This window comes from Argentina silus, assembly GCF_951799395.1.
Source record: "Argentina silus genome assembly, chromosome: 5".
Lineage (NCBI taxonomy): Eukaryota > Metazoa > Chordata > Actinopteri > Argentiniformes > Argentinidae > Argentina > Argentina silus.
In genome coordinates, this window is record NC_139659.1 from 3,685,247 (window position 1) to 3,700,246 (window position 15,000).

General features: G+C 43.4%; 1 protein-coding gene across 1 annotated transcript in view; it reads right to left on the reverse strand.

The window, feature by feature from the left end:
• Window positions 1-5,771: 5,771 nt before the first annotated feature.
• tbx5a (T-box transcription factor 5a) overlaps window positions 5,772-15,000 on the reverse strand; it is a gene marked incomplete at both ends in the record, with an annotated part of 18,207 nt that continues 8,978 nt past the window's right edge. Inside the window, 4 exons of the mRNA XM_083669811.1 lie at window positions 5,772-6,376; window positions 7,550-7,779; window positions 10,063-10,154; window positions 14,792-14,944. Of these exons, the coding sequence (XP_083525937.1) occupies window positions 5,772-6,376; window positions 7,550-7,779; window positions 10,063-10,154; window positions 14,792-14,944 (1,080 nt within the window). The remainder of the gene's footprint in view (window positions 6,377-7,549; window positions 7,780-10,062; window positions 10,155-14,791; window positions 14,945-15,000) is intronic.

Below are 15,000 nucleotides of genomic sequence, written 5' to 3' on the forward strand. Positions count from 1 at the left end.
GCTATGGTATTCCGGACACGTAATGTTACTACTGTGTATGTGTGTTGTTGTGCTAGGGGACAATACCGTAGTAAATACCATGCACTATGCCTCCAAAACACCATGGCATCGTAACAAGGATCTGATCAACAAATGACCATTGAAGAGCGGAAAAAGCTGTCATCATACCGCCCCAAGGACATAGGATAGCTCATGTGCATTGAATCACATCAAATCACATTTAGGTCAACTGTTAGATTGTTTGCTTTTTACCCCCATCTAATCCTCTCGCTCCAATCTCTGCAAAGACGTCCAGCCATAATCCAAATAATCCAGCTATGCTGCGTGCATGAAGCTTCATCAATCACCCCCCCCCCCCCCCTTGTTTTCGGGGTTCATTAGACGTTCATTCGTTCCTCTTCAGAAAGCTCTGCGCTCCTCTTTCAACCGCTCAGCTGACTGAACCCACAGCCAAAGGTTCCAGAGTCTCCCTTTGAAACGCTGACCTGTTCTCCAGAGTGTTTAAAGAGCCCCGTCGCATCGTCGCTCTGCGCCCACACATGCTTGTTTGGGTGAACCAGAGGGGGATGCGTGGGGTGGTTGGTGCTCAGCCGGCCGGCCGGCCGACGGGCGGGGGGTGGGAGGCGGACGGGCAGGGCAGGGCAGGGCAGGGCAGCCTCTATACATCATGTGCTAAGCAGCTGAGCGGAGGCTGAGGCCAGGGGTTGTACAGGGTTAATGACGGAGCCCTTGCAGCGGGACGCGGGGCGGCTGGGAGGGAGGGAGGATAAGGGCTGGCCGTGGAGGGGCAGAGAGTGACCGGGGGTCACATCTCTCACATCAAAGAGAGCCTTGGGCCTTGGGTCACTGTGTTTTGGGCACGGGGGTAGCAAGGGAGAGAGTAGGAGGTGGGGGGGGGGGCGGGAGGGTAGAGAGAGACAGAGAAAGGGGAGAAAGTGATGGAGGAGAGGGAGAGGTGGACCAGACAATAACAGAGAGTTAGGGAAAGAGGATCAAGGGGAGAGAGAGAGAGAGGGAGGGGGAGGGGGAGAGGAGAGAGGGAGAGAGGGGAGAGAGAAAGAGGAGAGAGGGAGAGAGGGGAGAGAGTGAGGGAGAGTGAGAGGAGGGAGAGAGAGGGGAGAGTGAGAGGGAGAGATAGAGAGAAAGAGAGAGAGATAGAGAGAGAGTGAGAGATAGAGGGAAAGAGAGAGAGTGAGAGATAGAGAGAAAGAGAGAGTGAGAGAGAGGGGGAGAGAGAGAGTGAGTGAACATGAGGACTTCCTTTGAACATGAGAGTTCATCTTCAACAGTGGCAGAGCCTATCAGAGATGCTCTCTGAACTCCTGTGGATCGTCAAGAGAACATTCTCAGTGTGTTTATCAGGGTCCTGTGTTTACACACACACATTCACAGGGATGGGACTAATCAATGGAATTACAGGCAGAGGAAAGTTGAATTCCAATCCAAGATAAAGGGTCTAGAGAATGTTTTCATCACAAGAATATTTGGTTCTCACACCGTGTGTGTATTTGTGTGTGTGTGTGCGTGCTTGTGTGTGTGTGTGTGTGCTTGTGTGTGTGATTGCCGACATGCAGTATATCATGTGATACTGAGTGAAACAGTTGCACGCTGCGATGTTGAAACAAACTGGGATAATTTCACTAAACCTTGAAGGAGGGAAAAAACATCTCAAATACTGTCTGATTACTGAATACCGTCTGCATTGATTAATGAAGCTATGCAGCTGCCTGTTTAGTCCTATCATTGCTACCTTTGTTGCAACATCACATTTGTAGACATGCCTGACCGGCCTGACCGGCCACACTCTCACAGAAACCATCTGAAACACTGTGCATTTTCTCCCATTAAAGGGGCAATCTGTGATTGGCACGTCCATTTCTGGCCTTTTAAATTGATATCTTATATAGAGATTCTTGAAGAGCATAACTTAGAATTACCTCAGATCAACTGTCTTACCCCATCAGAACTCAAACTATAAGCTTGCTGTACTCCATTGTTTGAAAACAATGCAAAACACTGTATAGCTTCAAAACATGGTTAAAACTAAAAATCATTTTGATGTCAGGGATGGTCAGTCCTGTAACAACTTAAACAGATTGTTGTATGAGTGGCCAAAAGCCAGATGTTTATTTTTTTCTTCAATGTATTATTTTAAAAGAGTTACTTGTTGAAGATGTTGTTGTGTAGATTTGGTGGATGCACTGTTGAAGTTGTCTGTTCCAGAAGCGGTGCAGGAGCGCACCTGCCGCTCGTTAGCCTTGACGAGGTAGCAACGCAGTGGCAAAGAAGCGCACCTTCAGAGGAGACACAGACGACCCTGAGGAAGGCTGAGGCCCAGACGTTTGACTCCCTATCCCTGAATGCATTAAAGACTATTCAAAAAAGAAACCTTCCATCTCTTTCTTGAGTGCGGACGAGTGTACTACTATTTTGGAGTTAGGGTTGGTTCGACGCACCTGTTCTGAGCTCAGTGGTCACACGAACGTCCATGGTCAGTCCCTGCATCCATATCTCTCTCTAGGAAAGTGAGAGCGTATGGGAGAGTGGTTCTATTTCTCCCGCCCCATTCCTCAGCTTTTCCTCCCCAAAAACGTGTCTGGGCGCCGGCTTTGTTGTTGTTTGAATTACAGATTGCACCTTTTAAAACACACTCAATTTCTAAATGGGGTATTGCGTATGGCAGGGTACGTTATCAAATGGTATCGTCATCCTCTAAATAATCATCCTCCAGATTCCCCAACCTCAGATGGTCCGACACCACGTGATCAACTAGAGTACGACGAACAAGATGTGATCCTGAACAAAACAACCCTAACCCCAACACACGGAAACGCTACTCTTGTAAATCAGTACAACACACACACGCACACACACACACACACACACACACACACACACACACACAGTTGTAGATTTATGGGGGGCAGTATCTGTCATGGGAGCAATGGGGTTGACCAGACAGCAGACAGCTAATCCCTTGGATAATCTGTTGAATAAAGGGATGCTGGAGACAATTAAGTGCAATTAGTTACTGCAGCTGCCCACGAGGTTGTCGAAAGTTTCCAGTTTGTTGTTCAAATATAAGTTACGTTTGTATAAACAAAGGAGAATGAACTCTATGATCTGATCACATCTTCTGGTCATTACAGGGAAGGGAGAGACAGGGGGAGGAGGACGGAGACAGACAGACGAGAGGTGGGGGACGGAGAGGAGGAAAGAGAAGAAAGTTAATGTTCTGTTCAACTTCTGTTCATATTCCTATTGATTTTAAATGACGTTTAGGACTTTTGTTTTACATGGAAATATTTGTTCTGAATAAATATGACTACGCACAATGCATCTGGAAAAAAGGTTAAATAAAACAAAGATCAAATCAAAATAGACAGAATGTTCTTTTAAATTTATTGCAAGTATTCTGTAGTCTATATACATGTGTGTTTATTTACAACAAAGTAATCCATCTTTCTCTCTCTTTTAAAGTTTTGACAACTGTAAATCAATGTCCTTATTTCTAAAGCAGTATGGGTTTATTTTTGATAAAGAAATTGAGGCTAGTAAAAAAACAAAATAGCAACAAAAAAGAAGAAACAGGACCCTCTAACACTTTTAAGTTCTTTTTCAGGAGCGAGTCATTTTACAATACAGGAAAAAAATAAATACTATCGACAAAGTAACATTCTATCAACTACAAGCATTTTCAAAATGAGTTTTTGTCCAAACATACAACTGACTTCTAACATGCGCCAGGACTTTGTATTCTGGCAGAAATTAAAGACATTTGGACTAATTCAAAGTATTTTGACTCGATATTTAGACTTTCTATAATACTCTGCAATGATCATGTCATACTACTATTTGTAAATAATGATCTTTGCCCCTCACTGTTACATTCTATTTGGCCCATTTCTACCTTGTCCACCATAATGCATCATACAGTACCTTATATAGGAGTGATGTTAGACCTGCATCCCATTAACCATAACCCTAACCAAACCCTAACCTTAACCATAACCATAACCCTTATCCTAACCCTAACTAAACCCTTAACCTTAACCCTAACCCAACCCTAACCTTAACCATAACCATAACCCTAACCTTACCCTAACCCTAACCCTAACCCTAGCCCAAACCTTAACTCTGGAAATTCAACATCAGTTTGCAGGTCAGGTGTGTCCTCTTAGTCCCTCCCTGCATTACATAACGTTGCTGTTAGGTCAGATAGACGTTGACTGTAAACGTTGCTGTTAGGTCAGACAGACGTTGACTGTAATCATGGGAGAAGTGCCAATTTTCGCAGCGTAAATGAAAAGATTGAGAAACAACACACATTTTACTGGGTACAACATGGAAAAACACGACTGCACTAATAACAAAAAAAAAAGGAAGAGTATTTCTGTTCCGTACACCAACATGAAGATATGCAGTTACTGAATCCTTTGCCTATCAAACCTGGCATCAATCGTATAGAGGGGGGGTGGTGAGTGTTGGAAAGAGAACTATGGTTAATGTCCAAATGATCTTAGTGTCTTAGCTTATGTACTGCAGTATTTCAGTTGAATATCTGGTTCATTGTCAACTCTTAAGAGTCTTCTTACACCTTCCATGGATTCATTGAGAAGCAAACCACACAAGACCATTTCCATGTACCTGCCAGCATTGTTGGAGCATTCCTAGGCCAGAGAGGGATTCCACCAGGGGAGGTTGGTGGGGGTAGAAATTCCATGCCTTACAATAAGCCCGTCCTCTGATTTCTGCCTCCACCAGCCTCCCCTGGTTTCCACACACTTCTCTACACACCGTCAGCTTGTTGCCCCATCACCTGTCACTCTGACCTCACCATGACACCATGACGTCATAGTGTTCCAGTCTTCAAACTGAGGCAGAGCAACAATGCAGTGTGTTCTGTATCACGACTGTATGTTACCCCCTTGAATTTCTTTTGATTAACAGTAGAGGTTTTAAACATCATAATCGACAATTGAGTAGACTATCTTTCCAAATAGTCACAACGAAATGATGTTGTCATCCTCTCTGTTTTCGTAAGAGCAGCTTGTGTAATGAAACTCTGAAGATAATGTTTTTTTTTATACAAAAAAAAAAAAATCTCAAACATGTACAAATCTACAGAGTAAAGGTGAAAAAAGGCTTCTATTCGCACAACATGATGTGAAGATGAAAACATAAGTCAAAAACTTCTAAACACCAAAGAAGCAAAAATACACTATCAAAACAGGACAGGACTATCAAAAGGGGGACGGGGGACGGGGGGACGGAGTCTCTTGTTGAAGCCAATTTGGTGCTTCTGTCCCTCCTGCTAAAGAATTAGCATTTAGCCTGTGTTACGTTTTTGTTTATAGTATCCTTGAAATGTTTCCTCCTCCTTCACCAATGTCTCCCCTCCGTCTCTGTCCTCACCCTCCTCCCGATGTTTGGCCATGCATACAGGAGCAGTAAACAAGTCATCTGCACCCACACACGCTGACGCTTCTTCTGAGCATGAAAATCCACGGCTCGAGGCGCGAATGAATGTCTCAACCGTAAATCTCACGAGACTGCACAGCCAAATATAGTAGCTTCCAAAAATATAAATATAGATTTAATCTACCCCCCCCCCCCCCCTCCCCCGATCCTCTACTTTATGTTTGTCCTTATGTCCCCCTTCCGCCTCCTTCTCCTCCCCCTCCTCTTCCCCCTCCTCCTCCTACTCCTCCTCCTCCTCCTCCTCTTAACATCTCCATCCTGATTGGCTGGCTCAACAGGAAGCAGTTTTTTTAGCTGCTCTCGTTCCAGTCGGGCATGATGCTGACGCTGTGCACGGCGTGGTACTGGTGGGGCGACAGCGTGCGGGGGATGCTGTGCGAGTACAGGTACTCGTTGCCCTGGAGACCGGCGGCGGTGGGCGACTGGATGCCGGCGCCGGGGCTGCACTGGCGTCCCAGAGTCCCGTGCGCCGCTGCCGCCATGGAACCCTGGTACATGGCGGCGTGGTGGGCGTCGCCAAGCTGCGGGGAGGCGTGGCCTGCCACCCCGCCCAGTCTGGACACCAGGGGGCCCGAGGTGAAGTGGGCGGAGAAGTGCTGGTAAGGGAGCCGGTCCATTGGCTGCATGGTGGTGACGGAGCAGCTGCCATAGGGCGAGACGCCGGCCCAAGTGTTGCAGCTGATGTCCTCCAGGCTTGGGACAGGCTCCGCCCCTTGGGAGGAGCTGGCATACATGCAGGCCTGGCGCTGGCCAGCCTCCGTCCTATAGGGGGCGCCAGCCAGGCCCAGGCTCTGGGGGTAGACGACGGGGCGGTAGTAATGGTCGTCCTCACTGGAGGAGCTCTCCAGGTAGGCCTTCTTGTAGGGGTGCTCCCCCGAGTGACAGTCATCCTCCACTGCACACAGACGCAGACCAGATCAGTTACATTAGATTGGATAACATTTGAATCAATGCAATATCATTTAAGAAACATTCAGAATATGTCTTCTTTATTGTCTTGTAATATTCATAATATGAATAATGTGTCTCTATGGAGTGCAGTGTGCTCGCTCTGATAAAGAAAAACAAGGTCAAGGTTTAAAAAGCATTTGGCCATTGAATGAAGTTCACAGTTCCAGACAGGTAAAGTATTGTTGTTGCTCGCCAGTCCACTAGGCTCAAAGTCAGGCATGTGACAGATGAACAATAATGTGGACACACTGTTACTGTAATATTTAATTGACTATTCTCCATTTCCCCTTGAATGCCCGCTAACAACCCACCCAGCCCACTGGGGCAGAACTGAATCAATAATGTACCAGAAATGAGACCTAGCATGTCGACACAGTCGAGACAGGGTTTAATCAGGTACCGCTATTCTAAAACAAAGCACAACAACAAGAAACATACTCTTTAAATCGCACGACCAGCGCCCAACTGGGCTGAGCTTACAGCTGAGCTGAGCTGAGCTGTACTGGGCTGGCCTGGCCTGGCTCTACACCCTAAAAGTCATTCTACTGAGTGTAGATTTTCTTTTCTTTCTCTTAAACTGGTGATGCATCCACCATAGTTGCTGGAACTGGTCTGGAATGGCCAGTGTGGTTACAATATATCCAAGCCTACGCAGTACGGATCAAGTTGGTCCTGGAGCGGAATGGAAATAAGGATTGGCCTTTATTGTGTCATAATCCTCCAGGATTCTACTCATGTACAGAACCAGTCAGAAGGTTGGACACACCTCGCCAAGAGCGTGCAAAGCTGTCATCAAAGCAAAAGGTGGCTACTTTGAAGAATCTAAAATATAAAACATATTCTGGTTTGTTTAACACTTTTTTTGTTTACTGCATAATTCCATATGTGTTCCTTCATAGTTTTGATGTCTTCAATATTAATCTACAATGTAGAAAATAATAAAAATAAAGAAAAACCATTGAATGAGAAGGTGTGTCCAAACTTTTGACCGGTACTATACATGTTTTGTATTATGTGTGCTTGCTTTTAAAATAGTCAACTAAACTAACTCAATAAATGAATAATAGCCCAATAGAGCTCACAAGTCAAGTGTTGTGTGATGATAGTTTCACCCTACCTTTCCTCTTGATGCAGTGGTAGTCCTGACTGTGCTCGTGGGGAAGGGGGTAGGAGCCGGACTGGGGCAGGAGATCCTGGGAGGTGCTGGTCACTCCGTTCTCACACTGGGAGTACTGGGAGGCCAGGCCGCTGGGGCTGGCCAAGCCCTGCCCCTCCCCGCTGAAGGGGCTCTGGCTGGTGCCCACCCTCTGACGCACCGTGCTGCGGGGAACGACTGGGTACTCCTTACTGCTGCGCACACACACACACACACACACACACACAGACACACAGACACACACACACACACACACACACACACACACACACACACATATGGTTATGACATTACATTAATAGTACATACAGGTTAATACATGACATGTATGTTCTGTTATGCTACGTACGTTCTCAAGTCTGCTAATAATACTAGCACTTCGAGTGCCACAATCACCACAACTTCTACTCTAATAATACTAGAATTATATAGTAAAGTGTTTCCACGGAAAATCACCCCAATCGTCTTCACAATGAACGATCATTGATTCACAACCATTATCACAATTTGATTTGTAATCTATTTGCACCATGTCGATTATTTTCATGATATGCAAAGGATACACGTTAGTCTATCAGAGGGCATGCCCCTGGGCCGTCCCTCCCGCCCCCATCAACCCAGCTGACGACCAAACCAAGTGGTCTCTTTCATCCAAGGATCTGACACCATGGCTCTCAATGGTAACAAACCACATTCACCATCAGTGAGTCACACCCACTTAGGACACACTCAGAGACATTCCCAGACCGGATCAGTTTCCAGTGGAAAGACAGGGATGTATTTCACTACCATTAATCTACAAGTGATCCATGAATGGATCGTTTTTGCTAACTTCTGTTTCTTTGATTTCTTGGACTTTTCTTTTGAACCAATGACCTGCTTTTGCAATAAGCTCTCCCCTACGAGATGCTAACCAAGACCAGACGTGCTGTTTTTTGCTTACTGTACTTGGCAGGACAGGACAGTGGCATTTAGAAAATATAGGGTGGTTTGGACACGCGCCAGTTCAGTTTGCAAATTCAAATATATTGCCAGAACCCTCTATAGCGATTCAACTCACAGTATTATCATTTTGTCACATGTGCCAAATTAATCAATAGCCATTAATCAATATCAGACCGAGATAATCAAATACATCAAATATATATTTATATATATATGTATATATATCCTTTTACCACCGTGGTGTGATATTAAATGTGTTGCAGGTAATATCTTCCAAGAAAACAAATACTTGAAACTTTTATGAAACTTTCCAATGTTTTCTCTCATTAACAATATCACACAGTTTGTAAAACCTGTATTCTCTCACCTGCCAATGTGGAAAATCACCCAAAAACCATTAGATTCACCTGCACTGAATAATTAGCGAGAAAGTTCTATTCTCCCATTCCAAATAAAATCACTTCGGCCACCCTGCCATTTCTAACTGGGAGGCAGGGAAGTCTCGGTGCCGTGTGGAAAATCCAGACTGCTTTTCCATTTTTCCTGTGATTTAGGAATTCAGTTTGAACGCACACAACGCCTTTGTTGGCTGTCCTGGTAGGGTTGGGGGTGAGGGGGGGAGTGTGTGTGGGGGGGGGGGGGTTCAAACCAGATTTTCTCCTTTGAAAATGTGTTTTCCACACAGCGTGGACGAACAGTCATCTGGAGTGAATAAGGGAGAGAGAGGGAGAGAGAGAGAGAGAGAGAGAGAGAGAGAGAGAGAGAGAGAGGGAGAGGGAGAGGGAGAGAGAGGGTGAGAGAGAGAGGGAGAGAGAGAGAGAGAGAGAGAGAGAGAGAGAGAGAGAGAGAGGGAGAGAGAGGGAGAGAGAGAGGGAGAGAGAGAGAGAGAGAGAGATAGGGAGAGAGAGAGAGAGAGAGAGAGAGAGAGGGAGAGAGAGAGAGAGAGAGTGAGCCATGTGGTCACGCGTTCTGTAGCTCTGCTGGACCCGGGCGGCTGAAGCTCTCATCAATGCACAGCACAGGCAGGAACGGCTGACTGGTGGTAGAATACCCCGGTAAAGAGGGGAGTTGTGTGGAGGAGAGACGGCACAGCGGTTCAGAGGGCTTGCCAGATCAGCCATGAAAGCAGTTCTACATGCCTCCTGGCCACGGATCAAGAACTACACTTACCTCATGTCTCTGAGAGGGGTGGGGGGCATTTGAGTGATTGAGGGATTACAATGGGGGCTCGTTAAGTGACTGTAAGTAAGAATGTCAGTAATCCATGTGTAATTGTGGTCGAATTGATCTAGTCTTGTTTACAGAGAGTCTGCTGTCACACAGCGGTGGACAACAAACCTCCGTTGACGGAAACGGACCGGAAATATTGGAATAAGAAATACCACTGAGGACAACCAAATCACGAGGGACAAAGTGAAATAAAGCTCAGTGACTGGCTTGATTTCTGATGGTGGACTTGTTTGAGACCGAGACAGCCATAGAATGATGAGAACACAGGATGTGATGTGATGTGACTCTGTGACAGTTACCTCTGCATCCGGGACATCCGGTGCAGCTCCATGTCGTCACTCCCACGGAAGCCCTTGGCGAACGGGTTGTTCTCAATCTTCAGCTGGGTTATCTGAAACAACACATTTGTCATTGGCGGTACAGAACGCAATGCATTCTACCCTCTAGGAATGCTGCATGGCCTGGTGCTGTTCTTTTTAGGGTTAGGGTTAGGGTTAGGGTTAGGGAGGTTAAGTAAGCAAATGGGAAATATAAGAGGTACTAATTATATAGACGGATGTATGAAACCTAGTGTGTTGTGGGCAAATTGAAAGAAATAATAAAAAAAATAAAATAAAAAAAACATCCCCAAACTCCTGTACTGAAATTGTGAGGCAAATGAATCACACGTGGTTGAGGAAAACATGGTTAAATAGCTGGATATAAAAGAAACCTTTAAAGTTGTTTTACAACACACTTTGTTTGAACCAAAATGCCTTAGACCTGTTTCTTGTATAGCTTGTCAGTTCCCTGAGAGCCACGTGGAATTCGCGTCCTTTGTGCCTAATGGGGTTCCCAAACTTTTTTTGTCTCGCGACCCTAAATTGACATCAATAATTTCCCGTGACCCCAACCATTTGATTGCGGGCTATGCCAACACATGTATTTTTTTTTAATCACATCATAGAGGTTAGTTATATTTTCGTGAAATCTTTTGAAATCGGGGACCCTACATGGGGTCCCAACCCCAAGTTTTGGGAACTGTAGGAACACAACTTCACTAGAACACTCAGATGCTCTCTGCATATGGAATAGAACGTACTGATGACGGAGTATGAAAGACTGTGTTCACACGTACGTGGTCAATCTTATGAGAGAGACTAACATTTAAAATAAGCACACAAAACCTGGGGAACTAAAAAGGTCACTAAAGCTGTGGTATAATGGCTTCTATTTTTAGTGATTGCGTGATACTCTTCACCGCTTTACGGTCGTTGTCCTTGCTCCTGCCTTGAATATCAACAGTTGGATGAAATGACCGTACTCTCTGCATGCGCAAATACATTCATATGATATGCACAATCCTAACATTCACATTTAATAAATGTTTCTACCAATACTAGTTTGTTTAAATCATTATTTTCGAACTTTTGTAACTAGTTCGAGGAAAAAACACTGCAGCAAGTTCTAGAGTTGTCGCCAAACCATTCACTTTATTTTTCCGATGGAGAGCAAAAATCTTGGAAACAATTCCATGATTTTCCAGATTGGACTCCAGCCGATAGAAATGTTCTGATCCAACAAAGGATAGCACAATGAAATAGAGGTTTTCCTAGCACTCCCAGCACCGAGGTTAAACAGAATGCAGGGATAGCCCCTCTCCCTTCCGCAAGGCGCGCGGGTTCTGCCAGGTAACGAGTTGGCGGGTCTGGTGCGCCTCTGACCAGGCTTCAGTTGTGTCCGAGAGCTGCTGGCTCTCACTTTCTACCAAACCTTGTAAAAATAACTCTTGTTACATTAAAACAGGTTCTTGGCTTCTCGTTAACGCACGTTGAGTTTGGCAAACGTCGATTTTCTTTGGTCAGTCCATTTGGAATTAACGGGCTAATACAATATGTGTGGGCATTCACGCTTCTTTTTTTCTTTTCTTTTTTTTTCTTCTTCTTTTTTACCATGTTCAAACGACACAACACACGGACAGTATATACATAAGAGTTATTCATTATCATGAAAATATCTGTTGCTAGTGCTATAGAATTTTAAGCAGGCCTATATGTTTGAAAATGGATCGTTTGGTCATGATATATGCAACCACTACGACTAGAAGGTAGGCTACCTTCTGTCTCTCTACATATTTAACAAATGCACTGTGTAGCTTACAGTATTTCAGAGATGTGGTAAACATCTAATTGTTTAATTATCTGTAGGCTATTACGCACAGGTTCAACACGATATGTCTATGAATCAGTTGACACTTGGTTCACCTAGGAAATTAGAGAATCATGAAAGGAAGGCTTGATTCATTGAATAAAGTGAAAACTCGTGCTAAATGCAAAGTTAAATAGAACTTTATTAACAAAGTGCTTACAATCTGCTCTATGTTGGTGGCACATTACAACTTGTAATTTACTCGAATTCAATGCAGCCTGTAAAAATATGATTATTTTATGCGCTTACCTTTAGGCCGTCAGAGAGAGCTCTTTCTCACCACATGGCCTTGGGTGAAAAACAGGTTGTTTCAAGAAAGTTTATCATGGCAATAGATAGTTTCTGGAAACTCTTAAACAACTCGTTAAATTGGCTAGCACCAAACTACCAAAGCCGATTCATTAGATACGGAACTATACTCAAATGTGAACTGCCACCTTTGTGACCTGCAACAACTACACCAATCTATTCAAATTGTAACCTTTTAAAAATCTCTCTGACACGTGTTGATCATGCATGTATTTATATTAATGTCATCATTTGTAGAATAGGCGAAATGACATTCACTTTTGATGTTCTTTATTGACACATTGAAATTAATACAGAGACTTTAAGTTGACTAAGAGGGTTTAGATTATCCCTTCCTTCTTCAGGGATATGATAGCATATCCTTCCATTTTAATTTCACAAAAGAAAAAATTAGAACTTTTCATATTTTTGTAAACGTTTATTCAGAACATTCTCCTTTTCAACCGTATTTCATTCAGGTTCGTTTGATTAAAACCATCAACAGGTGGCTGCGGTCCCGCAATGTGCCCATTCGTGCGCTTTTCTCCCAAACGAATTTCAAGTCAACTTTGGTTGCTGAGTTGGCAGATGAAGGAGCATTTGTTTGATTTAGGAACTCTTGCTGCTTAAACGTGAGCAAATTAGAAATGAGCGTTTGTCTGGAAGTCTGGCAAGTTCTCGTAATATTAATTAGCCCGGAGTTGCATTCTCTGGAGCACTCAATAAACTCCCAGAAAATAATTAATGGTTTCTTCAGAGTCACAGTCATTTGGATTTCCTGTTTCTCTGGGAACAGGGATTGGTTCAGGACACATTAAGGGTCCTCGCCCCCTCTCCCCATATTCCCTGTGTCCCACACTAAAATCTGACTCCGACATAGTTAAAAACGGATGTTAAACAGACGTACAAATGATTGGAGTGCACCCCAAAGATTATCAGCAGTCGGAATGTAGGGAAAAAATTAATAGATATAGTTTATGGTACATTATTTTAGTGTCTTTCTTCTCTGCGTCAAGCGCTCCAAAGTGTAAATCGCACGCAACAAGTGGATCTAAAAGTTTGAAAGTTCTTAGTCGAGAATATAACATAAAATAGATTCGGAACATGGTTAGACGAAAAACATACTTGAGTTTGCATTCTGAACTTACAAAAAGTAAAAACAATTAAAACCCAAAGTGTTTCGACTGTGCCAGTGTGTTGGCAGGTGGTTCCAGAAGTTAGGGTCCGATATAGGCCTACATTATCAATATGAACTTATGGCAACAGACTACTAAATTGCTTTGAATCTGAAAATATATAGAAAATAAAAAAATAAATAGCATAACGCCTATCGAAAATAATGAAGTGGCTTTTGTGACCGCTAAATGAATGGCGTCGAATAACCACTGCAATGTAAAAGTTGCTTTAAAAATCTTGGCCTTTAGTGACAAAATCGGAAAAAATTATTTCGATTATTGAAAACAAACCAGCGTACCAAACTATTCAATATTATTCATGGTTAGACCTACTCAGTTCCTGGCTTAATAGTCTGTTTGCATTAACACTATGAAAATGTAAGATATATGCTTAATCTATGTATGAATCGCTTTTGTTCAATAATAAGGACAATGTGAGTTGTTAATAGATTAAACTGGCCCTACACCAACAAACTATTTTACAATAACCCATTCAGCAATTATATGCACCCAGATAATAGGAAACAGGTGGTTCCTCCAGTTCAGTTTCAAACAATGATTATTGTTAATAACAACAATAATAATAATGATAACAACAACGACAATACTAATAATCATAATAATAATCATAGTCATAATATAATTATAATACGTAAAACATATAAACATATCATCAAATACACATCGGCGGTAGCCTAGGCTCACTCTATGACCCTTATCTATAAGTTAGACTGCATCATTCACTCAACAATAAGTAATGAAACGGGACCAGTCACTGAAACTTCGAAAAGTCTCTTGAGGTCGTGCCTCTAGTCCAATATTTTGGACATGCGGTTTCCCCGGCCCATTGCGCTCACATCCGTCAATGGTTATGATAGGCTATCAATGATTATCAGACATGCGCGCGGTGTTCTGCTTCTGCTCACGGTGACATATCATTTCATTAGACTCCATTTGTGGCGAAAGGATACATTCAATCCCCTTTATTATTTACGCTTTGATAATCAGCTCATTCATCAGCTTTGAGGCTTGCCGTCATGGCTCCGAGGGCAATGCACAACACAGAGAGGCCCTTACCTGATGTTTATGAACGGATTTCGATTCATTCGTGGCGTCATAGACTACCACGGAATACGATTAGTGCCATTTTCAGTGAAAAAGTCAATCAATTACAACACGTTTTACTATAGAGATAGGGCTTATTAGGTTAAAACTTTTCAGAAAGTTTTTTTTTCTTTCAGAAAGTTTTCAGCAGTGTTTACCTTGCGTAATAACACATCTGCAATACACTCGATAATTTTCAATAATTTTGGGTTATTCTTCAACACAATATCACGACTTAAAAACACTGAAATATGTTCAGAAGTGTTAAACTTACCTTATGGTTCTGGTAGGACGTGACCGCGATGAAGGCAGTTTCTGGGAAGACATGGGTGCAGAACGCAGTGTTTTTAGAACCGAAGCCGTTATTTTCATCCGCTTTCACGATGTGGATCCTGGGCTGGTATTTATGCATGGAGTTCAGAATAATCTATACAGAGAAAGATATATGCCATTAGTAATATATTTCTGTTTTGGCAATTCCTG